Here is a 26,293-nt window from a genome sequence, read left to right as displayed (position 1 = left end):
CGGGCGGGTCAGGTGACGTGGGGCTGTCGCTGAGTGACGGGCGGCGGGACCGGGATCGCGGCCGGGAGCGGCATCGGCGGCCTGGCGGGGCGGGAGGAGGAGGAGGAGGAGGAAGGGTCTCGGCCGCGGCCCCGGCGAGGCGCCATGGCGACCACCGTCACCACCCAGCGGGGCCCGGTGAGTGCTGCGGGCGCGGGGCCTGCTCACGGTATCTCCTGTTACCGCTCGCCGCGCGGGGCGGGCGCGGCCCGGAGCTTGGAGACCCCGGCGGGCCCGCCCGGCCCCTGCCTGCGCCGCTGTGCGAGAGGCTCCGTGCCTCCCACCCTGCCCCAGCTCCGCGCCGGAGGGGGGACAGGAAAAGCCCTCGCATCTTCTCCAGCCTGCTGGGATGCGGGGGAGGGCAGTGTGCCTTGTCTCCCGGTTCCCTGCCTGCAAAGAGGCTTTGGGAAAGGGGCGGGGAAAGTCTCTCCAAACTGCGCGGAGTCCTTGAGGCGCCTGTTCTGCCCGTGCTTTGTCCAGAGGCCTTTCCAAGGGTGGAAATGCTGACACTGACCCGGAGCTAACCCGCTTTGCTTGCAAGCAGAGCTCAGCTCGCTGTGCTCGGGGCACGGTCAGGCCGGTGCGCCTTGGACGGGAGCTGAGCCGTGCTAAAACCAATTTACCAGCCTTCTGGGAGTTGTGGTGCTGACAGCTTGTTGGGAGTGTGTTACTGTCTGGTTTTGCCCCGGGATAATCATACCTCACCTCGGGTTGTTCTACGTGTGAGGTGTTACAACATCACCTTTCTACAGATGTGCTGTTCTGGTCTGTTCCTCCTGTCTGAAAGGATCTGGTAGTCGTTGACAATATGATATTGCTTATGGTGAAATGAGGGCTCTGAAAAAACAATGAATTTGCACTGCTGAATTTTATTATATAGAAACAGCTAATTTTTTTTAAATTTATGCGGCCTTGTAGAAGGAGCAATAAGGTGAATTACTGCTAATCTTGAAAAACGGCACTGCTGTCCCTTCTCTTATGACAGTAATATGATATGGCCGTCAGTTTTATTCCTTGAGGTGCCGTTTATGTTTTATTTATCATAACTGCTGGTCCTTCTTGAATGTTACTCTTCTAGATGTCTTGTTCTAGAATTTCCCAGGTACTCCTGTATAATCTGTTGGCAATCTTTTGTTTCCTGAACTTGATTGAAGCCTGACAAAAGGCATATGATGATTTATCTCATTCAACTTTGGCTTTCTGGGCTTCAGATTTTGGGTTTATTATTTTTTTTTTTAGCAATAGTGTTGCTTATGTAGTTGTACATGCTTTTCTTCTTTACCCACTTTAGAGATTTGAATGTTTTCAAATGAATGAATAAATTATGCAATATTAAGCAGGCATTCACAGCTGAGGGTGTTGATATGGTACATTCCAGCCTTCCTTAATTCTCTTCAGAGAGGAAGATAAAATTCTACTAGTTTCTATATACACAACTGCATTACAAATGAATAGCCACTAAATGGTGCTAAAGGATTGGGAACCACTTTTTTCTGTACTCCTGTAGAGAACAGTTCAGTCTTTCTGTTTGAACAAGCAAGAAAATATTCAAGGTTGTTACATGTGGTTAAGGAACTAAAGTGGGCTGTTGCCAGTCTTACACCTGCACTTTCTAATTTGTGATGCTGTTTACTTGGTGCATAATTAAAATTTCTTATTACTGTTTAGTTTTTCAGATGAAAGAGAATTCATCCTGTCTATTACTGTAAATACTCTGCTAGAATATAGATATCACTGACCCTTTTCTGGATGTTCTGGAATTAGAATATTTTCACATTTGGAATCTTTCTTGAACAAAGCAGCTTTTAAAATCTAAGCTATAGCTGAACATGTAAGGCCTGCTAAGTTATATGTTTTACAACTGAGAGTATTAATGAACAGTTTGACCAGGCTTTAAATTAAGACTGAGACACCAAAACATTGTATTTGTGATTCCTTATCTGGCCAATCATACCCAAAATAACTCTGCATGGTTATTCTTCATGATTATCCACCATGCTGGCAAATGCATCAGGACCTTCAAAATTAGATTAAGTACCAAACTAGGACTGCATAGACTTCTGTTCCTAATTTCCCTAATAATCACTACACTGATGAGTTTTTTCTTGAGACGCTTCAAAACTTCTTAGAGGCTCTTGTCAAAAGTCCCTTTCCAGCTTTCTTGAAGGCTCCTTCAGGGACTGCAAGGTGTTCTGTGGTCTCCCCAGAGCCTTCACTTCTCCAGGCATAATCACAGATGTCATATGGAGACTCATTCTGGCTTTAACTTTTAACTCATGTTTATGTACCATAGTTCCTGCCATACTTTGCAGGTATTTTTACCCCCTCCTTTTTTCATGTGAAATCTGCTCTATTTCAGGTTAACAATTGAGATCTCCTTTCTCTTTGTTCTTCATCTCAGAGGAGAACCTGGATCTGTTTTCTCAATGACTTCCTTGCAGATAGAAAGCTACTACAAAGTGCATTCTGACTTCCTTCTATTCTAAACAAATCCTCAGTCAGGCCTCACAAGTGCTTTCACCCTTTTCATGGGCCTTCTTGGTGGATCTTTGCAGGGCTCCCTGTAGTTCATAATTTTTCATGTACTGTTGGGCCCCACCATTGCAGTGTTCCAGATGTGGTCCAGCAGTTGTTTCCTTTCCTCAGCCCACTGCCTGGATTCTTACTGATCCTGTGCATTTTCTGTTAGGATTCATTGCTGCAAGAGTCCTCTGCTCATCCATGTTTTGCTTGTTCTCTACCTCTGTAGAGGTACAAGAAGTCCTGCCAGTTGTTCTCCAGTCTGTACTGGTGCCAGGCATTTTTCTGGCCAAAGTACAGGTCTTTGCCCTCGTTTAATTTCATGAGATTCCTGCCAGTGAATTCTTCAATCTCTCTAGTTGGTCCTGTCCTCAAGTATAGCAGTCTTTTCTCGCAAAATTTAATGTCATCTTCAAAACTGATAAGGATGACTTTTGTCTTTTCCTTTTGTTACTGAGGAAGAATATCAGGCATATAAGTTAGTTTCTGTACAGACCTCTGAACAGCTTCACTTTTAACCATCCTCCAGTGTCATTAACCACTGAACTTCAGCTTCTGCACTCAATGCCTCAGCCAGTTTTTCATCCATCCAGTACTCTTCCCATTCAGATGGTAATGATCCAGCTTTGATACCTTCTGCACTTTCCTTAGTCATGTATTCTTGTTTTGGAGAAGGCAGATGGCTCATCAGCTTTTTATTCTTTTAAAGCCTTGGTTAAGGCTGGCTATTCCTGATGCTGCTTTGGCTTTTTTTTTTCTTTGTGTGTCAAGGAATGTCTTTCAGAAGGGCTTGCTCTGTGAATTTCTTAGTAACGGAGGTGAAGCTGACCTGCCTGTGGTTAGTCAGATCATCCTTCTTGCCCTTTGGAATGCTGGGTATGAGATTTGTCTTTCTCCAGTTATAAGGGAGTTCCTCTAATCTCTATGACCTTTCAAAGATGTTAAAGAGCAGCCTTGAACAAATACCAGCTCTTTGAGGACCTTTGAAGTCTTCCTATCTGGTACCATTTTTTTCTTCAGCATGTAAAGCGTAGAATAATAGTTCAAAATTCTGTCATTCACTTTTTCTTTCTTAAAAACAGCCAAATCAAATAAAGGAGAATGGTCAGAAATTTTTGAGTAGTTGGATATTATGGAAAAGTTTCATGTTAGACTTTCTTGGTAATTGCTGATGTGGAAACCTTAATTGTGATTCTCCTAATGTATTGTATCTGGGCAAATATTTTTGTAAGTCAGGGCATTTGTGGCTGTGTTTGGCTCTGTGTCGCTTTCCCTATCTTACACAAGTACCAGCACTTGCAGAATCAGTGACTTGAGGGTTCTGACAACTTATCTCCCATTCTCTTTACCTCCAACCCTTGTTTCTTCTGATCAGTCTTTTACACTGACCCACTTTACAACTCTCTGGCAGTATTTCATGTTGCATAAGAAACAGGCAGGTGAGACTGAGACTGCCCCATCCTCAGTTACATCAAATAGCTGTAGAATATCACAGCATGTTCAGTTTGAAGAAGTTGAGGTGCAGTTTTTATACCTGCTGCATTCTACCCTGAAGATTCACAAAACTGCCTCTTACGTGGTTGTAGCACATGGGAGGGGCAATATTATTCCATTTCTAGATAATCCATATTTTTGAGATGCAATGCTGCCAGTAAAGTTTATTAGAAAGGGGTTATAAGGCAAGCTTATTTTTAATTTGTCTTCTGAATTGTAGTTCCATCCCTGTCCTGTTGCTAAATTGAATTAATTTTTTGTTCTGTAGCTAGTGCCAGAACATGCTTGAATTTCACATTCTTTCTGAAGTGCCATTATAGTAGAGGAAAGTGCATCTGTTTCAAAGCAATTGTGTAGCAAGATCAGTGACACAGCCTTGTCATGTATGTTTTCCTTACTTTTAAAATAAAAACTGTGGCTGAATTCTGGTTACATAACTTGGTATTTTTAATTCAGGTAGGGAGGTGGCAATTATGTGCCTGCTTTTAAATCCTTTGAGGAAGATATAAATTGACCTGTTTTCTTTGCAGATAGAAAGACTGCATGATACTGATTTGTCTCCATCAATATGGAATCAGGTGACAGTTAGCATAAGAACATACTGACTAGTGTATTTCCTTCAATAAGCACATCTCCTAGATATTTTACAGGCTATGTCACCAGTACTTGTGAACCAAATCTTAGTCATCTCCTGTTCCCCTTTCCATTTTGGAAGGGTTTACCACTTAGATCTTTAGACAACTTAGTTAACACTAGATGGTTTTAGTTTCTATGTGTGTCATCTCTGCAGTTCTAGGATAAGGGTGTGGTTTTGTGTGAGCTAACTGAGTAAACTGGAATGAGCTTAGCAGCTGTAAGAAAACTTCATTCTCCTTTATGGATTTTTCCCCCTTTGGACTGCAGTACAGAGACTGGTTTGCATATTTTATTTTGGAGCAGGTATTGGCTAACTTTTATGAAATAAAATTTCAAAAGCAAAAACTATTATTAGACTTCTGTTGTGAATGACATAAGCATTCCAGTATCCATGTGAAGACAGTGACAAAAGAGGCTATCCTGTGTTCTGAAGTTTAACAGAGGGAGCTTGCATAATATGGAGATGGAATTTCAGGGGTGCAGCCATCACTTCTGACTGTGGGAAATGTTTATAATGTCTATTCCTAGAGTATAATAGTACCAGATTTCAAACTTCCTGGAGGACCAGGGTTGGAGTGGGACTTGCTGTGTTGTAAGTGCTATTTTCTTGCTAATTCTGGGGCCATTTCAAATCTTGCCTAAATGGATTATGTTTTATTTTAAAATTCTATGTATTCCAGTGAGAAGGCTGTTACAACACCATGTCTAATTGCCAGCCAAACTTAAATAAACTTTCTTTTATTATTAACTTCTAGCTTAGTTTTTTTTCCCCCTCTCTGCCCGTTTTTTTTTTCTTTCCACTTCTTAAAACTTCAGCTGCTTAGATTTTTAATTGTAAAATTTTAAGGGCTTGTAAGCAAAACCAGTTCCCTTTTTACTCTGCTTCCCAATACCCCAACAGCAGGCATTCAGTGCTTCCTCCTGAACTTTTCAGAACTTCCTTTTTAGCATGTGGCACCTACTGTTGCCAGGATCCTGAGGCTCTCAGATAATCATACAAAATATTCATACATGTGATTTGGCAAGAGCTGCAGTTTCTGTCTCCGAGATGCAATGTTGACATGCAAATGCTGTGTAATCTTGAAAGCTGTGTCCTCAAGGCCTGTTTGCTTCTTAAATTATGTTCTGTAGGCATGCATCTGCAAGATACACGATTGAGTAATCTTGCTTGGGATTGCAACATGAGAAATTGCCTTGTCATTTGTCTTGATAAGGTAGACAGTTCTGTATTAAATATGTAATCCACTCTCTAGACAGCAAAAATGAATACAGCATAATTAGTTTTCTATGATACTTTTTTTGCCTTTTAAATTTTATTGTAGATCTTTGTTATTTTAAAATGACAGTCTCTCTGAATGTGTTTGAATTGATAATGTTCACTGAGTGTTTAAAACCGAGAAACAACCCAAGTTGTTGAATTGACAAATAATGGGTAGAAACTTTCCCTTTATATTGTAAAGCTAGCAAAAAATCCATGGAGTGTGCTGGTGCATTTTAGTCCATGTGACAGAAGTTCCCTACTACTACTTTTTGTCCTAGCTCATTCTCATGATAGGCCAGATTTTTAATTCCCACATTGTTGTTTGGAATGTAGTGGAATTTTGTCATCAAGGTTCGTTGCAGGCTGGCTGTGTTTAACACTGGGAAAGCATTAGGACACCTTTATCGTGTTGCAGGATTTGGTCTACAGGAATCCTGTTTTACAGTCTGTGTTGATGGTGTCTGTGGAAGTGACCACATGAAAGATGAAAGCACTGTGCTGTGTCTTGGCACAGGAACAACTGGACACAACGTGGGTGAAAGAACTGGATGCCATCATATATCGTATATGAATGTGCTGTAAAACTCAATGGTTTGACTTTTGTATAGACTACTTAAGTGTTAGTTGCAGAGCAGCTTTGACTGTCTGTCCTACTTTTTTGCAAAGCCTTATGTTGAAAATTGTTTCTGAAAAAACGTGCTACATGAGTTGGCAGTTTTGTCATTTAATTAGTTCTTTGTTCATGCTGTCAAAACAAGACTAAATTCTCCTTAGTTTATTACACTTTGATTTATATTCATCACTTTCCCATTATAAATGTTTAAAGTCTTCTTTTTGCTCTTCTCTTTCTTTTTTAAGGTATTTGTTGGTGAACTTCCTCAAGATTTTCTTCGCATTACCCCAACCCAGCAGCAACAGCAAATCCAGCTGGATGCCCAGGCAGCTCAGCAGCTACAGTATGGAGGAGCAATGGGCACAGTAGGAAGACTCAGTATTACTGTAGTACAGGTATAAATTATGCCATCTTTGTACAACTAAGTAATTTTAAACAATTAAGACATTTTTTTTAAAATTGGTGTACAAAAAAAGATTTTGTATTGGAATTTGAATTACTGAATTACTTGAAAAAAATAGGTAGTAATTCTTAAAGGTTTTGTACTTCATTTTTCTGTACATTAGCATTTTGTCCAGTTTCAGTTTCATCGCTGTCTGGTGCAGTGATTTCCTGTAAACCTTGCTATTATAGTACATAATCAAATTTATAGGGTTTTTTTGCAATGAACAGGTTTCTCTGAAAACTTCTGTTCAGAGGCTTCTTGTAGTTCCTGTACTTAATATTGGGAGACATTAGTAATTTTGGGAATATTATAGGGAATTGAAGTTCCCTTATTACTGTTGCACGTCCTTCTCCTCAAAGCTCTTCACCCGTCAGTTGGCCCAAAGTCTTATTGTTCTATATATTGTTTTTCCTTTGTTGAACTTGGAGATTCCTGTCTGTACACGTTTTTTAGCCTGTCAGCGTCCTTCTGAATGGCAGTACAACAGACAAGAGATGCACTTCTCTATCTGTCTAGGAATTTATGCAGGAAGCTATGGAATCTTGGCTGCATTTTGAGACATGTGGCATCCTGGATAGGAGACTGCCAAGATGAAATCCTGGTTGAAGTGTACTGTATTCAAATATAGTAAATACACAGCTGATTATTGCGTTTTTTTGATGAAGGTTTGATAAACTGTCTAATCCCACAAATTGATGGTGTAGATAGTGCTTAGTTTGGATGCCAACTTTCTTACTTCTATTTTAAAGTCCACATTTACACAAAACAGTTTGAGACCTTTCTCAACCACCTCTAATGTATGAATTGAGGAACCATCGTGTTTCTCTGAAGGAGAAAAGGGTTTTTCAAGCCTGAGGGGCAGCCTTTGTGATAAATGTTACACAGTGCACAACTGTTGTGAGTTCTGTAAACATCCTGTAGGTGGGAAATGCCCTGGGCCACCATGGTTTGTCACTTGTCTTATTATAGAAAGAACAATGGGCAGCTTAGTACAGGTTAAAGAAACAGCACATCCAAAAAAGCCCAACCTGTGTTTGAACACAACTGTGCAGCAGTACTCAGTGTTGTGTTCTGAGCTGTCATCACCTAGTTTGGTTCTAGTCTTCTTATGTTAAAAGTTTGTCAAGTAATTTGTGGCCTTAAGTTGTCCACTGAATTAACTGCTATTAAATGCACATGCTGAAATAAGTGTTTAATCACTTTGACACGTATGATCTGCTATCACTAGTTTACCTCAACTGGACTGCTTTTGCAGGTTGTGATTTTGGATTGTGTGATATTCTTGGAGGTACTGGATTTCTGTATTTCATCCTTTAAAAGAACTTACTTGAGGGAGGACAGGCTACCCGTGACCTTATGCTTGTGATTGTGTGTTGGAGATCAGACACCCAGGGAAAAATTGGACTTGTTATAATGTCCTTGTAATCATATATTTTGTGCTATGGTATGAAGTAATTTATTTTAGCTACACTGAAGATGTTTATTTTCTATAACAAATAGGATTTATTAGACCTTTTCAGGGTCTCCCAGACACTTAATGGTTTATGTTTTAACACTGTTTCTCTTTATTTTTTTAGCTGTCCTCTCTCACAGAATTTAGTATAGTTCTTTGTTCAATATTTGTTTTTCACTGTGAACTAATAGTAATTAACTTCTCAAGTTAATGTCAGTATCATACACTTTCTTGGATTCTTTTCTTTTCAGGCCAAACTGGCAAAGAATTACGGGATGACGCGCATGGATCCGTATTGTCGAATACGGCTGGGATACGCTGTGTATGAAACTCCAACAGCACATAATGGAGCCAAGAACCCCCGCTGGAACAAAGTGATTCAGTGCACTGTTCCCCCGGGTGTGGACTCCTTTTATCTAGAGATATTTGATGAGGTCAGAACTGCTAGATATTTTTTCTACCCCTCCCCATCTATAATTTGGATTGAGGTTTGGGTGAAACCTTGGAAAAGAGAATGAGTTAGCACAGACAGTTCCTTAGCCATGTTCTCTGGGAGATGACAAACATTTTTCAGAATTCCAAAAGCAGAAATTCACAAGGCTTTGCTCTTCCCCAAGAATGTCAGAACTGTTACTTTTCTTTGGCAGCTGATAAAGAGGCATTAGCAAAGGAAGACAAGCAAAAGATCTCCGAGTGCAATTTAATCTCCTCTTGCTTATCAAAATGTCCTGCAGCTTTATGTCCTTCACTGTCCCTATTAAAAATAGTCTGTTATATGATGCTGTTTTACTTGAAAATTCTTCTGTGCTATTCTAACCTTGGAAGCCTTCCCAAGTTTGGAATTCTTGAGAATAAAACTGTCAAAGGCAGACTGCGTGTAGTCACTAGGATTTATTAGGAGAAACTAAGAGACTGCAGCTAAGGCTAAAGTCATGGTTTGCCTTTTTTTTTTTTTTTTTTTTTTCCTGCCTCTCTCACTGTGTGTAATAAAGCATGACAGTGCAGCAGCTGTGTGGTCATTACACAAGCAGGGGTTTTGGATGCTGCTTTAAGAGCTTATCTGATTGGTTTAAGTGTCTGTTTCATTTCTGCAACAGAGAGGTAGATCAGAACTTCTGTCTGCTGTATACCTTTCATAGTAAACAGAAGCTGTTTATGTTCAGGTAGTGGCCTCTGATGTGATGTCATGAGATTCACACAGCCTATGATGATGATAGAATCCTGTATTTCTAGAGTGTTCTGCTTCAGGTTTTCAATTTCTTGCTGTTAACTGTCTGCAAGCAATCTGTAAATCCCACTTAAAAGTGTCCTTCATCCTTGTTGGAAAGGAGATGGCCAAAATATTTATTGACACTTCAGTAGTTTCAAAGGGAATAACATTAACCAAGTTAATAGCATAAAACTGAAGTGCTAGTCAAGGATAATTTTAAGTTTGGAGTTAATTTCAGGACAATTAATTTGGTAATATTTTTCTAATTATATTTCAGAGAGCCTTTTCAATGGATGACCGCATTGCTTGGACACACATTACAATTCCTGAGTCTCTGAAACAAGGAAATGTGGAAGATGAATGGTATAGCTTGAGTGGAAGGCAAGGTGATGACAAGGAAGGAATGATTAATCTGGTTATGTCATACACGGTAAGCTGAGTTTGGGGTGGGAAGGGAGAAGCTTCTTAAGTAGTGGGAGGGAGATATTTTAGACTGAAGTAGATTTCCTGTACCATACTGAGTGTTTGTGTGTGTTGGCATTGAAAATAATTATACCAAATTCTGGGAATAGCAGTAAAAAATATTTGTAAAGACAATCAATACTTTGTGGTGAAGTGCTAGATGGGAATTTATCTTGTTTTGCAATTACTGAAATTCAGCTTGTTCATGTTGTTGAGGATTACACTGAGAGCAGGTACTGGGTGTGCAGCTGCAGTGAGAGCTGCAGGCTGTGCCCTGTCTGGGGGACATGGTGGGAGCCCCAGGAAAGGGACCAGGACCTGGTGCTGGCCCTTTGCACAGCAGAGAGCACAGGGACCTGTGGCACTGGCCAGGGGACTGGACCCTGGGCATCAAGAGCTGATGAGTCTGAGGAAGACCCCAGACTGTCTGGGTGCACAGACTGTGAGGATGGAAAAGCCCAGGGATTCCTTTCTCCAGGGGCTCTCCCTGGAAGCACCAGCTGGAGCTGTTTGTATGTTACTGCACCATGATTAAAGTATTATCAGGATCCAGATGTCTGAGACCCAGGGCTGAGCTGGTAAGGAAACCCTGTGTGACTGTGAGTGTGGGGTGTGCAGGGAGCCAAGAGGGGCACCCAGGGGTCACTGGAGCCACCCTCTGCAAAGGGGCCTTGGTCTCAGCAGTTACAGACTGGAGTGGGAGTGTGACTGCCAGAGTGACTCCTGATGGCCAGACAGGAAAGTTTCCTTACCACATATAATACATGTGAAAAATAAATCCTCAGCTAAATGGTCCATTGTCATTTCTGGTTTAATAATAATAATTTTTAAAAGGTTTTAGGGAATCTAACATAATTTTTCCCTCCTAAATCTTTAAAAATTCATGTCAGTTTAAAAGCAGAATAGTGGAAACTCTTCTCTGTCTTAGGTGTTTCTTAGGTAGTTTGAATGCTCTTTCAGATGACACTGTTTTTCACTTCCTTTTTTGTTCATTTGATGCTACTGGTCATGAACTGCAGACTTACCCTGGTTTGTTTAGCAGCTCCTAGAGTGTTCTCACCTGTCAGCTTTGTTTCAAGTAGCTGTTGGATAACATGTAGCACGTGCAGCCCTGAATGCTTCCTACTTTTATATCATCAAAAGTTCCAAGCTGCTGTTAAGTGCACAGCTGGCAACAGATATTCCCTGCTGTTTGAAATTCACATTCTGTCCCTGATCTGAACAGTTGTTTCATTACCCTGTGAAGAAAAGAGTTTATAATTAACCTTGAAAACTGTCTCCCTGTTCATAATATTTAATATTTTCAAGGATCAAATTGAACTGAAATATAACTGAAGTAATTGTGGTAGTAAAAGGGTATGGAGTTAATTTGATATTTTATTTAAAACACTATTTTACCTCAAAAATAATTGGTTTAAGCTAAAATTTGCTCAAGGAGCAGTGTACTGCTTTTAAAAATAAAAACTAAGAATAAAAATCAGATTTTGTCTAGTATTTAATTTGTGATGAGTATGTTGTATATTCATTTCACAGGACTAAGGCATGAAAGCTGATTAAACCTGTATTTTAAAATAATGCATTTTGATGACAATATTTTATCACTCTTGTGAAAGGCAAGTTTGACATGATGTATTTTTATTGATTCACAGACAAATTAATTGCTATTTGAAAGATGATGGTTCAGTTAGTTTGCCAGAGATTTTGCTTAATATATATTAGCACTCAGCATAGTCATATTGTACTATTGAAAATGGATTTGCAATGTGATGACTTGTTTGCAAACACTTTTAATTGCTGACATTTTTTGGCTATTTCCTGAGTTGTTCTAATCTGTGCTTTTTCTGTCAAGTCTTTGCCAGCTGCCATGATGATGCAGCCCCAGCCAGTGGTCCTGATGCCCACTGTGTATCAGCAAGGAGTTGGATATGTGCCTATAGCAGGTATGTTTCCTCTGCTTGAAGACTGTGAAACTTCCAGATGCAGGATGTTGCAGAAATAAATACCGAATTGCTCCTTTTTTTCAGAATGTAAAAGAAATTATAAACAAATTTTCCTTAACCACTTTTCCCATTATATATTTTTATGAGAAGAGGAAGCAAATTAAGTATAGGTCTGCCTTCAGTCTTGTGCCCTGTTTAATAGAGCTGCACGAGCTTGATTAAATAGATTTAAATGTCTATCAAGTTATGGAGGCTTCTCTTTTTGAGTATTTATTTTATACTTTGATCAGGTAACTGGCTATCTAGCTGGCTGTACTCTAAGTTGTGCTTATTTAAATGGTGGCAAGCCATGTCTGAAGCTCTTTGCACTTGAGAAAGTGCCCCAAATGAATTGTGCTGTTGGAACTGCAGCTTCTGTAGCCCACAACAGGATTAAATTTTCTGTGGTCTTTGAAGATGCTTTGTTATAAAGAAGCTTGGTGCACAGCATGTGAAATACTCAGTGAATGAAAAATGTTAGGGAGTTCTGAGATAGCTCTTTTTGATGTATTTACATAAACTACAGCAGTTATTGTCAGTGCTTTTGGTTGGTTCAAAGAGAGTTTTGGATTTTTGAGAAAGATGTGTTATGTTTTGTAAGATGAAAAGTTTAAAGTATGTAAATAAGTCCGAATTTGTCCTTTTTAGGGAACTGGTAAGTTCAGTTGAGTATGTTTCACTTATAGCTCTTAAAACCCCCAGTTTATTCTGTGGTTATCTATTCAGTAATATGTGTACTTTTCAGGGAAAGTAAGAGATAAATGCACATGTTTTTAACTTCTTTTTGTGGAAGATTGTGAAAGAATGATAATGTGTGCAGGACATCATTGTAGTGCTAAGGGGTGACACAACAGATGCATATTTTTCTTTTGTAAGACTAGGAGATGATTGAATGTAAAATGACTAGGAGATGATTGAATTTAAAATTCCATTAACTGTAAAAACAAATCTCATCAACAGAAGACTGGATATGTAAGTTAGGAATCATACTTCCTGTTTCCTTTCTACAGAGAAAAGTTAGAGCAGAATATGGAAAAGTTGGGCTGCATGCTTTATTCCCTCATGAAAACATGCAGTTTGTGTCACACTAAGTGTTCTTTTAATCGCTGTAGCTTAATTATCATATTTTAAGTCTTGCCAGTGAAGTGCTTTGGACTGGAGTGTACATTCCAAAGGGTGATGCTGTTGTGGTAAAGCAGACCTTCTGTAGTGAGCTTCAAACACAGTCATCTTGTTTATAGCTAAAAGATCTGATAGAAAGTGCTAGCAAATTTCTTGACTAGATCAAAATAAGAATATTCATATTACAAAATTTCTGTGCCAGAGTATAAACAGGAGAAATGAAGCAGAGCCTAGTTTCATGTATAATTGAAACTAGACATAGAACTGAACAGATAAAACTTGTGGAAGACCTTCAAACTTGCTATGCAAGTATTGGATCTTCAAATCATGATTTTCTGTAAATTATTTATCTTGAGAATATTTTTTATTTGGACAAGTGAAGAAATAACTAATAATTTGCAAGTAATAGTAATGTCTGACATTTTAGCAGCTAAGAATTTGGGATCTGTATGGTAGAGCATTGCCCTTCTACCAAGATCCAGCAAGTTTAATTGCTGCTATAATACTATCCTGTATTCAAAATTCTTCCAGCATCTGGAAGAATCTGTTTTAAAACATTGCAAAGTTCTACCCCTGGATTTGAACTCTTTTGTTCTGGGAAAGCTTGAGTGTACTTCCTGGACTTCATAAATGCCAAACTTTTTACTAGCCACCTTTCACCTACATTTGGTATTTTTTACTCTTTTTAAATATTGCTGTGCTTTGTGTTTGCTGTTCTAGAATTTATGTGGACATCATCAAAATTTCCCAAAGCACTGTGAGTTCTAAAGCTTTTACTTACTCACTAATCAGTGACCCACTCATAATAACTAGCTGGATGTTTAGGTTTGGAGTTGGAAAGTGACTTGGCTGCAGAATGCTTCTGCTGTTTCATACATTTAATGGCTTAATAAGACTAATTTCAAATTGTAAAAGGAAACAACAGTGCATCTTAGAAGACATCTTTGAGCTTTCTGAAGTACTTTCTGTATACTGAACTAGATGCTCCTGAATTCTGTAAACTCAGGTGCATGCAAAATGCTGACCTTCCTTGCACAACTGAACTCTGCAGGCCCACTCTGCACATTTCCTTTGCAACACTGTTCAGTGTTTGCTATCTTCCTTTTGAGACTGCTTCAGGAAGGGTAATGGACATCATTATGCTCCTGCTTTGAATATTCTTAGTTCAGGTTTTTTACCTGTGCAGCTAATTTAGTGTAGTCAGTAAACAAGTTCTGCTTTTCCTTCTGAAGAGTGAAAGAGTATAATTGAATAGTTTATTGTATTTGAAATGAATGGGATTCTGCTGTAGAAGGCTATCAGAATCAATCTAGGATGGAAGTAGAGTGGGTGGACTAAAATGCTTATCCAGACAGTTTTAACAGTTACTTGTTAACTGTCCAAAATAATTGTGCTTGAAAGAGAGATGCTTAAGTGAGATTTAGGTGTGTCTCAAAGACCAAGCTGTTTTTCTGTAGCAGAAAACCTCTGTTCAAAACTTTCTAATTAACTAGCCTTCTAATTAATGGTGAAGCAGGTGATTACTCTCATGCCCTGTCATAGAAGCTGAAGTAAACAGTAGAAACAAGCAGGTAGCCACTGTGGTAGGCAGGTGAACACAGGTAGTGCTCATTCCTCACATTTAGTGGTAGATGAAACTGTGTTATGAAATAGTCATAGTATATTCTTGCACCGTGGTAATTAATTGCAATTTTTTTAAAATTGAAAACTTCTGACAACAGCACTAGCTGTTGCTTACAAGCTATAGCTGCCATAGTTGATGTATCTATGGATGGGGTATGCAAAAATTAGAACTTGTCAACCCTGTTGTTGTTATAGAAGTTGAGTTTATCTACCACCTCTTCCTGTTTCCTTTTCTTAAGATTACTTAATTTAAACTGTAGAATATTTTGATATACTGGTGCTTGCAGTATCTTCTTGTAGTGCACAGTACCAGAGAACAGTGAGCTAAAAAATGTTAGTTCAATAGGTTTAAGTTCAATTTAGCTGTCTTACAAGCTACATATGCATGGGTTAAATAGGAAACTTAACTTATTTTATAAATTCTCATGTTAAAACTATGTTAAAAACCTGTGTGTTTCTGGGTTCTGTCAGAGTCAAGAATATCACTTTTCATTGAGGCAAGGTTGTGTGTGTATGTACGTTGTTCCTTTAGGTGTCCTCATTGAGAAATGTGGGTTAGCTTGTGAAGTTACTGGTATTTGTTCAGAAAACCTTGGATGTATGTTGTCCATTTTGGTCTGTAAAATAAAATCCTTACTGCAAACACCCGGTGGCTTACTTATTTTGGCAACATTTCCCCTGATTGTTATTTCTGCATAAACAACATTTAGGAAGCTTGTTCAGGGTGCTGAAGCAAATTAGTTGAGAGACTGGATCCTAGCAGCATTTAGTTTTTTAGTATTAGGTAGTTTAGGTTTTGCCCAACTGGCTCATTTTATCCTACTTTCACCTGTGGAAGGTAAATAATTAATATCCTTTTAAAAATAGATTAATATTTCTTTCCCATGTCTTATTCCTTTCCCCTTGTCCCTTCATTTTCACCTGTCTTTAGGGCTTGAGTACTTTGCTCTGGGTAAGTTTCCAAGCTCTTTTCGCACTCCCATCCTCATTGACTCAAGAGTCTTTGCATGAATTCACCTAAACAGCTTTATTTGTTACAGCAGACTGTGTCACAAGGTATTGCCACTTGCTTGTCACAGTAGAACAATTTAATGCATCTTCTGCAAATTATTAAAGCCTCTCTAACTTGTTGGAAAATCTTTAAAGGCATCTGCTCAGCTTTGAGCTGTAATGGTTAAACTGCTGATAGCAGTGTTGATGAATATAATGTGATGTTATGATATTCTTCTGAAGCTGTTGTAAATCAGTGAGCTATAATAGGTGATAGTATTGGTTTTCTAGAGGAGAAACAATTTTTGCAGTTTGGCTACTGCAAGATAAGTGGAGAAGCAGGTAATGTCATGACTTTCGGTAGATGGGAAAGCAAAAAATTGAGTTCTGCAATGACGCTGAGAAGACAACCTGCTAATTGCCTTAGTCTTAATTTCATTTTCAAATAAGCTTTCTTTTTAAAAAATGACACTTTTTTTTATCAGTGCATATTTCCCATGCACTTCTGTTTTAGATCCGTGTCAAGTACCTGACTAGAACTTTAAAGGCAAAGCATGTTACAGGAAATCAATTTTCCTTCATTTTAGACTTCCTTTACTGTGACACTTTTGATTTTGAGTTGTGCAAAGATGCTGTGACACCCCTACCTTTGATAAAAGCATTAGTCTTCAATCAAATACATTCAGAAAATTTTAGAATGACTTCTTGTAAGATATGATGTCATTCCTTGATGCCCTGAATTTCAGAAAGATGCTGTAGATAAAACTGTTGTGATTGGTACAACATATTTGGTTAATTTGGAGCCCTGGAATTTTAGCATTTTTCTATTGTTTCATATGCTTAATTTTTCTAGTAGTTTACAGAGAAGCAACATTTAAAAAATGAGATGACATGTATATTTTAGTAGTGAGTTTTTTCCTAGAGCGAGCATCATTAAGAGAATTCATGCTGATAAGGTTCCTGAGTTTACTCTTAGAATCATGGGACAGAATGATAAAGAGTTAAGAAATTAAACATAGGGCACTTGACTGAAAACAAAAATCACATTACAAGTGTGTAATGCCTTGTATGCAGTTGGAAAAAGTTTACCCTGTTAATTCTGCTTTGATGCTTTCTTTGCTGCTTGTAGCAATTGACATGCTATTGTTTCATGTATCGGAATGTCACTGCTTATGCCAGCATGTTTGCCATTGCCGTTTCACTGAATTGGAAAACAGTGCTTCATTCTTCTGATTTATAACATGTGCTTAGTATCTGACAGTAACACAGGAGTCCACAATTCCAGTGACAGTGGATTCTTACATTGTTTAGTTCCAGTTTTCACCTGTCAGTGATGCGAGTATTTTTTAACTTTAAGCAGCTTTTTACTAAACACTGATAATTTGGAAGTTTATTATAACTTTCTCTAATGACTGCATATGTGTATCTATTTGCTAAATTTCTGTGCATAGTTCTTCAGGTTTATGCTTATGTCTTACTTACTGTTTTGTAAATCAGAAATTAAGGATGCTTTCTGCCTGAATGCGAAAAAATCCAAAGTACTCTTAAATTGATATCAGTATAGCTTGAATGTTGAGTTTCATGAAAAGTAAGCTTTTGTCATGGAGGTATTTATTAAAAATCTGTGATACTAACTCCCATTTGTGTGCAGTCTAGTTGTAGACAGCGTAAGCTAAAACTGTAAGAGCTGAGAAAATGGGTTTTGAAAATCCTTGGTGAGAAACAGTACAGTAGAGAAATTTCTTGTGTCTTAAATTAATTATTTATATTGGCAATGCTTTTTGAGTGCTGCCTGTCCAGATGTCTGGCTTCATAATTGCCTATTTTTGATGAAAGCAAGAAGGAAAACTGTTCTAGTCTTGATTATATTTTGGCATTGATAAGACACTGAAACAGTATTGGTAAGATGTAGGATACTGTGGTACTTGAGTAAAAAGCCTCATGTTTAATTGGGATTAGTACTTTAAACTCACCTCCTGTATGGGCAGTTAATACACTGTTTAGGCTGATTATTGGGCAATCTTAGGGTGTTGGTGACTTGTAAAAAATATTGGAAAGTTTATGTTAGAAGTAAAACACAATTTCTATCAGGTACTTTGCAACTTTATTTGTTGAGGCTGCACGTATTCTCCTGCCCCTTTTAAATGCCTCCCTTGTTTGCAGACAGTGTGAGGAATGAGTTGAGGTTTGTTGAAGCTCTAGAAGAGGCAGTGCAAAGTGCTGCTGAGTAATTGGGTGAAGCTTTGGTATTGCAGCATTGGTGGGAACTGCACAGTTGTTTGCCTCCAAGGGTGTCTGATGGGCCATGTGTTCAAACACATAGCACCAGACAGAATTCAGGGACTGTGGTTCCAAAAAAAGCTGTGGAGCCAAGATTAAGGGTGGTGCAGAAAAAGTGACAGATACCTGTGGTAGATGTGTGATGCAGATGGCTGGGCAGAAACATGGTTCCAGTGTGCAAATAACAAATTTATGAGGTTATGACTCAGTATGAACCTTTTTGAGTAGATGCAGCCTGTGTGTTAGACTTAAAGCTTCTAGGTTTTTGGTTTTTTTCTGCTATAAAGGAAATTTTAAAATCAAAATTGGAGAACATAGCTCAATAGAGAGGTGTTTACAAATCAGTAATGAATCCCTTCAGATAGGACAGGAGTCCAAAATGAGGAAAGAAATAGAAAAGAGTGTATCAGTTTAAATCCTGGGTGCAGTGCTCACAGTCAAACTATATTCACTTAGAGTACCTGGTCAGCCAGAGTTGATGTTTAACTCATCCAGCCTTGAATATGAGTTATAATGTAGTATTTTTATGCTGAGAGAAAAAACAAGACACTGGAATGCTAAAACATTTGTACACATTAAAGTGAGTATAGATGTTTCTGACTAAATAGAGTGAAGAAAATCTTGAAGAGACAAGAAAAGTATTGAAACTGCTCTTTGCTCTTTTTTTAGATGTTAGGTCTGTGTAGAAGTAGTATGATATAATTGCAATATTTTCAATCCCATAAGTACATCAGTCATTCTGTTAAGAGAGATGAGTTTTCAAAGAAGCACTCTTGAAAATTATATTGGTTATATATATGCTTTATTGTTATGATTTTCGAGCAGTTAGAATTCAGTAGAAGAGAAGCAGCTTCTGATCTACTCCTGAGTAATATATGAAAGCTGGTTCTCAAAAAGAGATCTTATTTGAAGATACATAATGGTGATTATGCAAATAGTTCATCCTTTGTTTAATTTACAGAGAAGTAATTAAGGTCATAGAAAGCAAGCAGGCAAACTAAAAACTGTGTAAAAGAAGTTTGATGTTTAAAGAAAATGTGTGCCAAATTTAAAAAACCCCAAACCAACACTCAGAGAATCCTAAGAAGTATGAAGTAGAGCAGTGAAATATGTTTCTGACAAAAATTGGTAGGTATCCCATATATGGGAATGTGAAAGTATTAAATTATATGTTAAATCTAAACTGGTTAAGAGGTTGAGTAACAAGGCTTTTGAAGATCAAATGTGTAAAAGAAGCAGAAATTATTTTAAAGAAGCTGGAATTGTGTAATTAAATAAAAATAAAGATGTAAGTATATAAGTTAGTTCAGGAAAATCTACTTGGCATGTGAGACCATAAGAGGTGAAGGAAATCTTGCTTTCAGAGGACTGGAGGATAGCAAAGTGAAGCTTCTATTAAAAACATTTTTGAAGTAGCCATTTTCTCTATTGTGTAGAATGATTAAAACTCAGGAAGACTAAAATGAACTGTTTTAAACAAAACATGTAACTAGGTAAACTTTAGGAGGAAGTGACATGGTTGTGGAGGAAAAGCCTGCTTGTTGAAATTCAGAGATATTTGAATACATAGGAAAGAATGATGTGGTCTGTGTATATCACCTTCTCAGCTGCATTTGGAATATGCTACTTCTAAGCATTCTTTCTGTCATATGATACAATAAAGGTAATCTTGTGGTTTAATATCTATATTAAAAAGCTGATGAACAAATAAAAATAGGTGATTATTCATCTAATGAAAGGAATTGAATGTCCTTTGGTGAGGTGCATCAGGTTTCTTAAAAAAGTGAGGGGACTAAGTTTGTCAAACAAAAACTCTTAGCAGTTTTCTAAGCCTCTCTGACTGCCACAGGTTGCAGAAGGATCTCATTGTGATAAAAGGGAAACAAAATCATATGTTATGTCTGGTGCTAAAGTATGTGTAAAGAATAATCTTAAATAATATTTGATGACAATTTCTGAATTTGGTCATTACTGTACATGAAGATCTTTAAATTATTGTAGACTACTCTATAAAAATATCAGGTGAATAGTCTTTGGAACAGTGCATTAAGGTTTTGAAGCAAATACAGAACCAATACTAGAATTTGTTTCTGTCTAGCTGCAGGTAGTTCTTGCCCTGCCTTAGAAGTTCTGCAGGAGAACTACAGAAGCTAGCACATAAAGGAGTGGCACTAAGATATGTGAAACTACATAGGGGAGTGCAATACACAATTTTCAGAAGTGATAACAAAAGACTGTAGTAGGTACTAGTATCTGTTTTCAGTTTTGTATTTGACAAAAGGTAGTGTTTTCAGCACTGGTTCTGTGCTTAATGATAAAAATTCTATGTGATGAAAAAGGGATTTTGTCTTGTAATTTATTTTAACAGGAATAGAAAAACTCATTTTCTAAAACTCTGTATACTGCCAGACAAGAAGTTAATGAAAAATGACAGGTCAGATGAATTTTGTCCTTTCTGGAAGAGAGATGAGCAAAGCAGTGTGTGCCCCTAGAGGTGTTGCTCTTGCCACGTAGTGACATTGCAGGCTGGATGGAACTTTAGCCAGGAAAAACAGCTGCTAAAAATTGTTTATTTATGTGGTCTTAGTGGACTAAAGTACTGTGCTTTCCTTTGAATATGCTGGAGATTGCATTCATTGTCTTTCTAAATACCACCTGTGTATATTGCTAATGTAAAACCATTTTTTTCATCACAACATAAATACATTGGGAACTGAAATATAAGGTGGGGAAAACCAACCAGTTTTCTCTGATGAGTTTAGTGTTTGGTTAGTGAATTATGTGTGAACCTGTTTAATGCAGGTTGTACCTAATTTGGAACAGTACCTGTTGCCACACTGTGGTTTATAACTTCTGGAATATAACCTTGGGGAGAGAACCTGTTCCAGAAAAATATTTTCCAGTTGTGACAGTGTAGGTATAATCTATGCTATCTTCTTCCTCGTCTGGAGTGCATGTTTAAATAAATAAATGCTGAAGTTGGTGGGTTGGGACAACTCATGAGCTGCTTTCGTCTTCAAAATCACTGGGATGTTTTGTTGTGGGTTTGTTTGTTTCTTTTTATTCTCCCCTCTACTCATGTATGTTTGTGGCTTTTTTTCTTCTGTTTTTAACCTGTAGGGATGCCTGCAGTCTGTAATCCAGGCATGGTACCAGTGGCAATACCACCTCCTGCAGTCAACCCTCAGCACCTGTGTAATGAAGAGGACCTGAAATCTATCCAGGACATGTTTCCCAACATGGACAGGGAAGTAATCCGCTCAGTTCTAGAAGCTCAGAGGGGGAACAAGGATGCAGCTATCAACTCCTTACTTCAGATGGCTGAAGAGTCATAGATGCCCACCTCCTGCATAGTCCCCGTCCTCGATGCCACTTATTTTTACTTGCCAAGCCAGGGATTTAGCTAGAGGAAGAATTTCCCAACAGCTTTCTGTTTGTGCATCATGTGTGACAGATTATATCCCTTTTCTCCTTGGACAGTTGGATCTTCTCTTTCTTTCTCAGTCTGTACATACTCAGTTTAGCTTATGTCCTGCAATAGAGCAGTAAAGCGTCTTTACTATCAGCTGTGCCCTGTGTGGCTGTATTCTGACAGGATGGGGAATAATGCTGCTTTGTTTCTTTCTCTCCCCCTTTTCGTAAACTTGCTCTTACAAAGTAACTCTATGCAGTACAGGATTTACTAGTGTTTGTTAGATCGGGAAAAAAAGGATCTTTCCATGGAAGGTTTGCTGTTTAAACACAACTTTGTTAAAAGTATTTAGGTTTCAGCAAGCAGCTTATTTTTGCCAGAAATTAAAGGAGAGACCCTTTCTTATCCTGTGGTGTTTAGTTATTACTGTGATATATTCACACCTTTTAGATGGAAGATTTTTAATTTAATAAGCTAAATTTCTTAGGTTTTGCTGTTGATATATGTAATGGACATCTTCTATTCAATCTAGTCATTGGGCACCAAAGCAATATATTTTCTGGTGTGCATTTGGGGCTTTGTTCTCTCACATACTATTGTTAAGAATTGATAAAATCTTAGGAAGTAACTTTAACTCTACAGTATGTATTGCTGTAGCAGAGAACAGGACTAAGCCCTAATGTACTCCCACAGTTTATTGCACTCTAACTACTACTTCTGCATTCCCATGGCTATTTCAAAGGACATGTGCAGAAGGAAAGATACTTATACCTGGAAAATGATTGAAGCCGTAAAGAATTCCTTAAGATGTTGTCTTACATTAAAAAAGCAGATACCTATCATCTGATTATAAAGCTTCTTTCTTTATACTTATGTTTCAGCAAAGTTACTGCTTTACATTAGTGGAAAAACGATGGTATTTTTCCTGTAATAAGAAATAAGCATGAAAAGTAGCTTCAGGGTCTTAGGATGGCATTATGAATTGCTCAGTGACTTGTTAGACTACAGCTGCTGTAGTCAATTTATTATTATTTGATTCAGATGGAAATAAAATTCTTTGTGAGAGACAATTGAACATATCTGAGTTACAGTCTGATCCTCAGAGAAAGAGTTTGTATTTATTGTTAGTGTAATTCTTTCAAGTAAGAGTTGATTTTGGAGCTGCAGAATCGTACAGTTATGCACCAGTTACACCTGTTGAATGAATTTCTGCGGTGTTTTTGTAAAGTAATGCACTTTAAATAGTATGCACCAATTTATTTTTCCAGTGATGTGCAATGTTGCTGTTTTGTCTCTTTAATGTTTGATTTCAAATACTTTCTACAATAGCCATAGACCTTTATATTTTCAAGAGTTGAAATGAATGTACACTTGAAATCTAGGCTCTTGAGTGATTCATGAGAACATTAAAGCCAGGTTTGGAATAGGGAATGATGACCCATATTCTCTTCTCCCCCATACTTTATTTCATGTCCTATACTTAAAATATTTTCTTTATTATCTGATGGAAAGCTGATTTTATCCCCCCCCCTGCGTTACATTCAAGTAGCCTTTAGGTAGCACTGGCAGTAGAGCATGAATATTTATTTTTTTAATCATTAAAAGTAATACTGAAACTTTTTAAATAGAACACCAAAAATCATCCCAGTTTTTGACCTTTTAAATCTGTCTTTTCATAATGTACATTTTTAAGTTTTGTTATGAATCCCTTAACATCTTAAATTTCCCATTGAAAGCATAACTGTCTTTAAACATCCTCTAATTAGATTTCGAATAATAAAATTCAAGGCTATAGTTCTGTAGTTTGTAGTTTTAGAAAAGGCTGTAGAATTGCCACACTTCTGTCTTCTAAAGTTAAATGGGTATTCTTCAAGCAACTTGCCCCTTTCCTACAATCATGGTAAATTTAGTGATTGAGTAGGTGTAGAGACATTTGTTCTTTATAGCACAGTGTTTTGTGACATCATGACCCAAAAGGATGAATGTTGATAAGGATTTAATGCTTAGATACCTCCAGGAAGAGTCCTGTGCTCTAACTTTTACACAGATAGCATGAATTGCTAGGGATGGAACAATTCAGGGAAAATGTACATATTTAAATTTTTATATTAAAATGGTGGGATTCATAATGCAGCTTTTCATAAAAGCAAGTGGTCATGGTTCAATGTAATGGCTGGTAAATTGTACTGCATCCTATTACAGCTCCATTTCAAGTACAGAACAAAACCACCTTTCAGTCCTAGCTGTCAGAAGGGGTAAGTGCAGAAGTTAAGCTAGCCTGGTTTATTCATAAACTGGTCTCTGGCCCTCTGAGGGAGACTCCTGTTCTTAAATATATTTTTAGTACTCATTTTTTTTTCCTAGGCAAATGTTATTCAAAACAGGGTACAAATATTAGTTGAAAATAGGATATGTAGGAGCAGTTTGGCCAGTAGATAGATTTCATTATCTTACACAATACTTAAATATTGTTCTGTGGATTTTTTTGTCTTTATTTAATTAAGCATTAGAGATAAAACTCTTACATCAATATGTGCTACTTTCTCTTGTTAAGAGGAACAAAATCATCACTCAGCTTTTCAGCATACATATCCTTCCAGTTAAGCTGTTTGTTGTTAGGTTGGAATTGGAGAGAGATGAAAAAAGGCAAGGAGTGTCTACTTATTTTAGAGTCTGTGAAATTAAGGTATTGGAACTGAAAGTCTGGGGTTTTTTTAATTTAAAACAAACAAATTGTCAGTCATGATTGTAGCTTTTGAGAAAATGCTAATGGGGTTATACTGTATTTGATGCTGCTCCTCTGCTCAACAGCATCCAGCAGCTTGGAGCCAAAGCCAGCTGTATAAGACAGGCATCTGCTAAAAGTTAGTGCTCTTAATATAGTTTGAGTCCTGCCAAGAGCCTCAACTTGCAAAAGGTAGGAACATTTTTTGTCTAGCTAGATCCTTGCAACTTCTCTAATGCTCTTTGCATCTGCTGATGGTACTGAACGGGTTTTTTCCCCTCTTATCAACGTTGTTGCCTGTTTGGTTGATATGTAATACCGTACAGAGGATGTTTTTTGCTGTAATTATTCTGAAGACATTGTTTCTCTGTATTGAGGTCCAGTGTCCAAATGTGTTTCTTGCACTCTAAAGTACATTAACTTTTTCATTCTAATTTAATAAATGTATCATCTGAATGAAAGTGTATTATGTCTCTGTTGGAGAGCACCACAATGTGATCAGACCACGGATCTAAAATTCAAGAATTGGTTACTGTCTCTTATTCAGTGTTGAACATTGGTTGGCAAATTACACTGGTTCTTAGTGTGACTGTCTGGTGGGAACAGATGCTCAAAAGTACATACTCAAAAGTACTTGGAGAATTCCTCTACAGGTAGGTGCCTCTTTCTGACTCTTCTAGAGGCTGCTTTCTCAAGGAAATGTTCTGGTGTTGCAGGTCTGGAGGACAGAAGAAAACAGTAGTGAGGCTTCATTGTTTGAAGGACAGCATTGGAGGGTAAGGGAGGAGGAAATAACATTGTGTGGGTATGGAGGGAGTGCTCCAGTGTGAAGGATGGAGGTCTCTAAATGAGAGTGGTGTCCTAGTGAAGTTATGGAATGGACCATGTGTGTTATTCCAGCTACAAAAAGAGCTGGCTTTATCTGCTAATATATGATAAATGAATTTGAAAAATACGGTTTGCATAGCATCTCTTTCTAGTATTGTGATGGCAAAGGTACCTGGGGCCCTCTTTCTCAATTAACAGCATCACCATGCTCAGTGAGTTTTAATTATTAACCAACTGCTAGTCTGAAGTATCACAGTGTTATCAAGCTCACGTTTTGGGATTTACTGGCCATTCATAGTGCTTTTTTTTCTAATCAAGAGGTTTGGTTTTTTAACAAATGATAGTTGAGATGAATCTTTCACATCTGATTTTTCTTAGATTTATTTCCTTAATGTATTGAGCACCTACTATGAAATAAAACTGTTGTTCTTTTTTCTAGCCCTCAGGTACCAGTTTATATCCCAATTTATCTTCAAAGGTTACAGTTTGTTTTCACGTTTCTCCATTTTTCTGTGAGAGATAGGAAGAGCAAAAATTAATTTACTTTAAACAAGTGTTGGTGTTCTTGTGGCTGCTGAAGCATCTCTTTAGCATTTTGTATTTTTATTAGCTTTTTCATATCAGTGTCAATCAGGGATGATGTGTGGAGTATAGAGAGAAATGCGTGTGTTTTGAATAATTAAAATGTTTCAGAACATCAGTGTGAACAAGACCTCCAGGAGAAATGCAAATATGTGTTTTCTTAGAATGAGAAGGGAAAATGAAAACCCATATTAGCAATCTTCTCTGCAGTTTTGAGTTGTAGCCTACTGAAGAGTTGAGCTTTCTCTTCTAGATCCTCAGGAAGCATAGTCAGAAACCCAAGTTAATCTATTTTTATGAAGTAGTATATTTTAGAAGGATTTTCCTTACTATTGCCAGAAAGCTTAATTAATTTTGTAAGAATGTATAGACTATACTGGGTTATACCATAATTTTTGAAGGAAAATTTGCATATAGACAGGAAAAGTGGATTCATGGAAAGCAAGTAGATTGAAAATTATCTTAGCTATATCTGTGTTTCCACGGATGGGAGAGCTAGAAAGTACTAAGTATTCAGAGTTCACTTAAAGCATGTTTTAAAAACATTTCAGTGTATGAAAAATGGATAACTTTTATAAGTTTAATGTATTTGCAATTGAAAGAATGAAGGATGATTGAA

The 26,293-nt window shown here is 37.7% G+C and overlaps 1 protein-coding gene across 2 annotated transcripts; it reads left to right on the top strand.

Moving 5' to 3' along the window:
• TOLLIP (toll interacting protein) lies at positions 1-24,725 on the top strand. 2 transcript variants are annotated; one of them, XM_079310068.1, is made up of 7 exons: positions 1-177; positions 6,809-6,958; positions 8,713-8,895; positions 9,949-10,101; positions 11,983-12,073; positions 15,789-15,809; positions 21,248-24,725. In XM_079310068.1, the coding sequence occupies exons 1-7, from the start codon at positions 145-147 to the stop codon at positions 21,460-21,462; spliced, it is 846 nt and encodes a 281-aa protein (XP_079166194.1). In that variant the 5' UTR covers positions 1-144; the 3' UTR covers positions 21,463-24,725. The 2 variants fall into 2 exon arrangements, with proteins under 2 accessions (XP_079166194.1, XP_079166195.1); XM_079310069.1 differs by lacking the exon at positions 15,789-15,809.
• Positions 24,726-26,293: the final 1,568 nt, after the last annotated feature.

This window comes from Erithacus rubecula (genome assembly GCF_903797595.1).
Source record: "Erithacus rubecula genome assembly, chromosome: 6".
Lineage (NCBI taxonomy): Eukaryota > Metazoa > Chordata > Aves > Passeriformes > Muscicapidae > Erithacus > Erithacus rubecula.
The sequence above is the reverse complement of the archived record's forward strand: the minus strand, read 5'-3'. Positions and strand labels throughout refer to the sequence as shown.

Excerpts from the sequence above, each read along its gene's own strand:
- TOLLIP (XM_079310068.1), top strand. The coding sequence starts at position 145 with ATGGCGACCACCGTCACCACCCAGCGGGGCCCG. Across the intron at positions 6,959-8,712 it reads TCAGTATTACTGTAGTACAG|GCCAAACTGGCAAAGAATTA; the intron begins GTATAAATTATG and ends TTTTCTTTTCAG. Across the intron at positions 15,810-21,247 it reads GCTTGAGTACTTTGCTCTGG|GGATGCCTGCAGTCTGTAAT; the intron begins GTAAGTTTCCAA and ends TTTAACCTGTAG.